The following is a 6742-nucleotide window of genomic DNA, read 5'->3' as shown; positions in this document are numbered from 1 at the left end:
CCCCCGCCCACACACACACCAGACACACACCCCACTCCGAGCCAACTGGGAGTATGCATGAAAGAGTCGGATGCTTTTTCTGTTGTGCAGCTGGGCCATCCTGGACTTGAACCAAAGACCTCCATGTAAAGTAAACCATCGCCCCTACGATCCAACCAATTGGAAGAAAATTAATAGACTCCTTTCTGGAGTCGTTCATCCTTCTTGAACGCAACATATAACCACCCGTTGTACTGTGCTTTTCAAGTGTGCTTCTTCCTCTCCTTTTTTTGGTTTTATTTTTTCAACACTTTTTCAAATTTGTGAACTTTTTCCAAATTGAAATCTGTTTTTCAAATTCTTATACTTTTTCTTACCTTGTGATTTTTTTTCAAATTCATGTACTTTTTTTCTAATGCATGGTTTGTTTTCAAATCCTCGGAATTTCTCCAAGTTTGTTAACTTTTTCCTAAATTTATGAACATTTTTTTCCAAATTTATGAACATGTCTAAAATGCACAAACTTTTTTGAACTCCGTGACCTTTTTCTTCAAATGCATGAACCTTTCCCAAATTCGTGATTTTTTTAACTTATAAATATATTTGCCAAATTTGGTAAGGTTGAGGATTGGTCATGTGACTAGTATTTAGCGAGTTTTTGTAAGGGACATGCTACGCGTCAAAAAAGGTCCGCCTGCTTGCGGGCTGCCAGATCCGACATAATCTCGTGGCTGAGCGTTGTCCTCACTTTTGCAACAGAAGTAATGTTATGAGTTACTTTTGCAACATAAATCTTGTTGCAGAAACATTTGCAATAAAGGTTCTGTAGCAGAATTTTTTTGGGCAACAGAGGTTTTGTTGCAGATTTTTTTTAGGTCTTCACTTTTTTTTGCAACACGGGTGTTGTTGCAGAAGCAACTTTCGCAACAGATGCGATGTTGCAGAAAAAAAAAATACAAGAATGACCTAGTTGCAATAGTGCTGGAGAACACTACGAAGCGGTGCGCGGGCCACACACCGGACACGCGTCACGCGCTGGAGAAGGAGGATGCCCCTTGCTGGATCAACCGGTTGTTCCCGAGCTTTTCACTTGTTGTAATTGTTTTCGGAATTTGGTAAATTTATGTTTTATGAACATTAGTGTGTAATTGTGTATAATACACACATGAGATTATCTAAATACAACCCTTATAGTATACCAAAGTGAAGTATTCCGTCCGATCCTTATTGATTGTCACTCGAACGGATGTATCTAATACGTCTGGATACATTCGTTTGGGCGACAACCAATATTGGTAAACGGAGTACTTTAATTTACACTGTGCTCAGGCTTTGATAATTTGCTAGCTCCGCCATTGTCATCCCCCACTGGTTAACCAAATCCTCAAAAAGTTTCACTCGTGTATAGTTACAAACGCATTATTTATTTAACTGGTTTGTCATCAATCATACAAAAAAAAACCATACAAAACACACAACGAGTAAAATAGAAAAACAGAAAAAAAAAAGCTCCCGCCTTGCTACTGGGCCACGGCCCACGTCAGGAGTGCCAGAGGCGAGCGCTAAACGCTAGTAACAGTAAGCGACAGCTAGCATTTGATAAACGCGCTACACACGCTCAACGGGAGCTCTCTCGGTCCTGCGTTTTTACTGGCTGGTCCAGGCCAAGCCCTATTTTGCTTTTTTTTTTTAGAACTAGCCCTATTTTCCTTTGCGCTGCTTACAGAAAACGCGGGAAGGACGAGCCCAAGAAGCTCGATCGCTTACTACTAGTCTACGCTTGCGGTGCCTAAAAAAACAGTCAACGCTTGCGGTGACTTGTCCTCATGCGATGGCCTGGCTCCAGCTTAGGGCATGGCCAATGGTCCAGCTTGGACAGCTGCCCCATGGTTCCACATCAGATGCAGGATGCCGTGGAGAAAATCGGTGAAAAAGATTATAGCTTGCAGAGGCTTGGTGTAGCTTGCAGAGGAGCTAGGTTCTTCGCCAAAAAGTGTGGTCCTTCAGGTGAGAAAGGTAGGAGAGAGAGAGAGTGCGTTGTGAGAAAAAACGGAACAATATGCAAGTAAAGATGATGGAGGGAGAGTCACCGTGGGACCTGGTAACATGCATGAGACCACCCATGCGTTGGAAAATTTTTGTAATGCATGTAGTTTTAGGTTTTCTTTATCTAGTTGGAAGATGGGGCAGTAGCTTGGTACTGCCTCCATTGTACGTGCCCTTATTCGCCTCGCGGGAGGCGGACACCAATGCCCGTCTGCGCGCGTTCTTGCCATCTTGTCCAAACTAGACTAGCCGTGAACACTGGCATCCATTTGCTAGAATCAAGTCCTCTGTGCAAATATCCAAGCCCGATCAACATTAGCAGAATCTCAGGATAGCTACGCTGCTCCGTTCAGTCGATGTCAGCTGTTTCTGCGACTGCGACACCGCACGATCCGTGCGACGCTCACTCCTCCTCCGTACGAGCAGTGTAAAGAAATGAGCAGACAGCTGTTGCGTGCCAAGGCAGCGTCGTGCACGGAGCCACCAAAACCAATAGTCAAACGCAGCCCGGCGCGGGCAGCGTCATGGGCTCGTGGTCATAGAATAGAGATCTCCCGCACGGCCCCAGGTGCGCGGACACGGCCGTGCGGCGTGGGCGTACTCGACTCGAAAACACAAGGGGGAGGCAGCGGCGCGTGACCCCGGCAGGGGAACCTGCGCCCGTGTCTCGGCCGGGCAACACGACTCCCGCCGTGCGCAGCGCGCCCTCAAACGGCAGCCCGGCCGCCGACACGGGATCGATGACCGGCCGGCCGCGGGATTTTCTCGGTCGTCCCTCCCATGCCGCAATCGTGGAAGCCATATATTACAACAGTCTACAAGCATGGCGTGCTGGACTCGTCTTCACTCTTCACCGTGGTGGAGCGGGCTGTTATCTTACCCAGCCATTGCGCCGGCTTAACGCGGTCAAAGCAGGCCGTGCGACGCACCGCGTGCACGTGTGTGCCTTGCCCACAAATCTTGACCGATTTGGCTTAGAAAAGCGTTTGAGCACGTATCCAAGCAAGGATTCCTTACCATCACTTTGCATAAAGCCCAGGTCACAGCGCACGTACCCAACACTGGACCAGGGAAACAAACGTACCAGGGACGGTCACCCCCTTTTAGACAAAACTTTTGGGGAGAAAAGAAGACAAAGGGAGCGATCGATGTAAGTAGAAATCGTTTCAGTTTGGACTCGGTGGAAAACGAGCAGAGGAGACGCAACAGCACTGACCGCGCAGTCAAGAAAGCATGCAGGTCCGCTCCTACTAGTAACAGTACCCCGAAGACCATTCAAACAAGAGCACTGTCTGACGACCCTTGCAGACAGCGGGATCGTGCTTGGGTCCGGCATGCATGATTTAGCAACACGCTTGTCATGGGCCTGATGATCAAACCGATCTTGTCTAATCAAGTGTCAACATCGCACAATGCATCTACGTAACTCTGACCAGACAGCTCTCATTCACGATCAGATTACCGCCGTACTTGAAGCAGTAAAAGTCGACCGACGGCGGGAAGCCGCGGACGCCTCAATTATTGCCGCCTCGACCCAATCTCAGTGGCGATGAGCTATATCACGCGGCAAATTCCGCTCCTCTTGCTAACATTTTCCAACAAGCAGCAGCAACGACCTCTCACAGAACACTTCCTGCAAAATGGAAAGGCCAACAGCAGGATAATGAGGAAATAACAATCGGCCTCTAGTCTATGCTGGTGTCGGCTAGTGCACAATAATTGGGGGAAATATCTTGCAAGTACAATACTAGTAACTCGTACGGTTTTGGAGGCATGTTCCGTTAATTAATTAACAATCATACGAACTCCCGATAGATACAGACAGACAAGCACATCAACCATTAACAATCAATCATTAATCATACTCCGGCAGTAATCGGACTGTTACATCAACCATTAACCATATTCCAGCCTCATTCCTAGCATCAAAGGTGGTACTCACTCTCGTTCTCTACTGCTACTGCTACTACTAGCTGACGCCGACGGCAACAACCAAAATTTTCAACAAGGGATCAATTCAGGCGGAGACGTCGCCGTGCTTCGTGGGGCGATCGCCGTCGCTCTAGTCGGAGCGCCGTGCCGGGGTCCAGTGCGGCAGGGCGGGGCTGAAGTGGCTGGACACCACGCGCGAGTCCAGCAGCTCGATGATCGGCGGGAACGTCACGCAGCGGGGGGCCTTGTACTGGTTGATGCTGGCGCCCCGGGAGATGGCGTAGTCCATGAGCTCCTCGAACGTGCCCGCCCGGACGACCCGGATCTCGAGCGGCCCGATGGAGCCGTCCGCCACCCTGCTCTGCCTGTACACCGTGTTCAGCGCCTCCTCCATCTCCAGGCAGCAGGCGTCCAGGGTGGCCTTGTCCACCGCCGTCGCGCCGGCGCCCGTCGTCAGCAGCTCCCAGTAGATCACGTAGTGGCCGGGGATGCTCTTGGTGCACGCCTGGCTGGTGTACTCCGCCACGGACGCGCCGTGCGGGCGGAGCAGCGCCGACGCGCGCTCCACGGCGCGCTGCAGCTCCGCCTCGTCGGTCTTGTCCGACTCGATGGACAGCAGGACGTTCTTGCGGCGGACGAACTGGAACTGAGGCGCCGCATTGTGGAACCCCGTCACGCGGAGGACGTCGCCGACGCGGTAGCGGTTCAGCCCGGCGTAGGTGGTGATCACCAGCTCGTACTCCCGCCCGGCCTCCACGCGGGCGAGGTCCACCAGGTTGCCCGCGTCCACGCACGACGCCGCGCCGGTCGCCTCGTCCACGGGGAGGAACTCGAAGTACCCCATGTTGGGCATGATGGTGTAGGACACCTCCGAAGGGTCGCAGAGCGGGCGAAGGTTGAGCCCGAAGTAACACTCCGATGACGCGTACATGGTACACGCCATCGGAAGGTCGCCGCTGTAGTACTTGAGGGTCCCGATGTACTGCGCCATGGCGCCGGTGACGATGACGTCGAGATACTTGGTGTTGGGCCAAATGCGCCTGACGATGCCGGCCCAGTCGTCATTGCAACACTCGTCCCGGACGAACTGGGCGAGCTCGGGGTCTGGCCGGAGGATTCCCGCGACCGCCTCGCGCACGGACGCGTCGGTGACGCGTGGGTTGAGCGCGCCGGCCTCGATGTCGGCGGCGAGCTCCTTCCAGTTGAGCTGGAGGAAACGGATCGCGCGCAGGAGGCCGGAGGCGAACACGGCGCCGACGCGGAGCACCTCGTGGCGCTGGCAGAGCCCGCACACCATCTGCGCGTACATGCTCTGGAAGGCGTCCGCGCAGAGGATGGCCGCCGTCGGGCTGGTGTAGTTGTGGTAGGGGTCGTAGGGGCGGTTCTTGAACTGCTCGCTCTTGTAGTAGCTGGTGAGCACTGGCCGCGCCGTCAGGCCGCTCGGGGTCTTGGTCTCCGACTTGACGAACAGGAAGTAGAGGCCCTTCCCCTTGTCAAGCCCCGACAGATATCTGCAAGAAACATTGGATCGATCAATCAGTAGCTGTTCTCTAGCTTTGGACTGCCACCCAAGATTAGTTGATTATGGAATGCCATCGAGTGCCAACTTACAGGTTCATGACCGGCATCAGGAGGCTGTAGAGGAGCTGGCGGCGGTCGAGCTCGTCCTTGATGGTGGGCATAAGCTTGCGCTCGCCGGCCGACGTGCCGGAGCTGGTGAGGAACTCGGAGACCGGGTGCGTGGACAGGATCGGTGACCGATCCCCATTGACAATGCGCTGGATGTAGGGCTGCAGAGCGTCGTAGGACACGACCGGCACCTTGGCCCGGAAGGTGTCGCGGTCGGCGGCGCCGTCGAGGCCGCAGTTCTTGAGGTACTCCGTGTCGACGTTCCGGGCGAGGATCTCGGCCAGGACGCGCTCCTGCACGGAGTCGACGTTGCAGGTCATCTCATCGATGAAGCGCAGCTTCTCGGCGTCCTTGGCTTTCGCTGCGGCCGCCGCCTCCGCCACCGGTGACGAGGCCGGGCTCCGCAGAGCCGCGCCGATGGCCCTCGACACATTCATCGCCGCCATTTGCTGAATCGGAGACACTAGCAGAGCAGCGAACGGGAGCTGTGAGCTTGGCTAGAGCTAGGAGCTAGCTAAAGAATGCCGGCCGGATGCGTAGGAGGGAGGGAAGGAGGGTCAGGAATGTTTGCTCGATCGGCTGCTGTGTTGGTACTAAGCCTGTGTCAGAACGGCTCGGCGTGGGCAGTTATTTATAGGGGAGAGGGGCGCGCGGATGAGGATGACGGAGCTCCGCGGCCGGGAAGAAGGACATGCGATGACATACGTCAAGGACTTGTCCGTCCATGGCGCGGCAGCAAGGGCCCAGTGTCCCGTCCGGGGGTGGACAGGCAGCCGGCAAGGACAGCGGCACGTACGCGGCTGCCGGCCCGGTCGATCCCGACGGTAAAGGATACGAGTGCCAAAGTTCCCATTGTGTGCACGCATCGACCGCGACGCGACGGCCATGTCTTGACGCATCTTCGTTCCATGCATGTAACAGAGGCGGCAGCGGTTATGCGACGGACGTGGTGGTGGCGACGTGCATTGAACCGCAACCGCTCGGGCTGAGTGGTTGGGAGAGCGACTGGGACTGGGCCGGACCGGCTGCCCTCGCGACACGTCCCTGGAGCCGCGGCGCGATCGCCAACGGAAGAAGAAAAATTGGGGCCTGCTCGCTCGCTCGCTCGCTAAATGTGCAGGATCCGGCTGGGGATCCGGTTCGCGTTAAAGGAAAC

The 6742-nt window shown here is 54.5% G+C and overlaps 1 protein-coding gene across 1 annotated transcript; it reads right to left on the bottom strand.

The window, feature by feature from the left end:
* Positions 1 to 3859: 3859 nt before the first annotated feature.
* LOC119363134 (probable indole-3-acetic acid-amido synthetase GH3.8) lies at positions 3860 to 6173 on the bottom strand. The gene is made up of 2 exons (XM_037628441.1): positions 5569 to 6173; positions 3860 to 5468 (listed from the first exon to the last, which is right to left on the bottom strand). The coding sequence occupies exons 1-2, from the start codon at positions 6030 to 6032 to the stop codon at positions 4088 to 4090; spliced, it is 1845 nt and encodes a 614-aa protein (XP_037484338.1). The 5' UTR covers positions 6033 to 6173; the 3' UTR covers positions 3860 to 4087.
* Between the last annotated feature and the right edge of the window lie 569 nt (positions 6174 to 6742).

The sequence above is a fragment of the Triticum dicoccoides genome, chromosome 2B (genome assembly GCF_002162155.2).
Source record: "Triticum dicoccoides isolate Atlit2015 ecotype Zavitan chromosome 2B, WEW_v2.0, whole genome shotgun sequence".
Taxonomy (NCBI): Eukaryota; Viridiplantae; Streptophyta; class Magnoliopsida; order Poales; family Poaceae; genus Triticum; species Triticum dicoccoides.
Note: the sequence above shows the minus strand (reverse complement) of the source record. Positions and strands in the feature narration are given on the sequence as shown.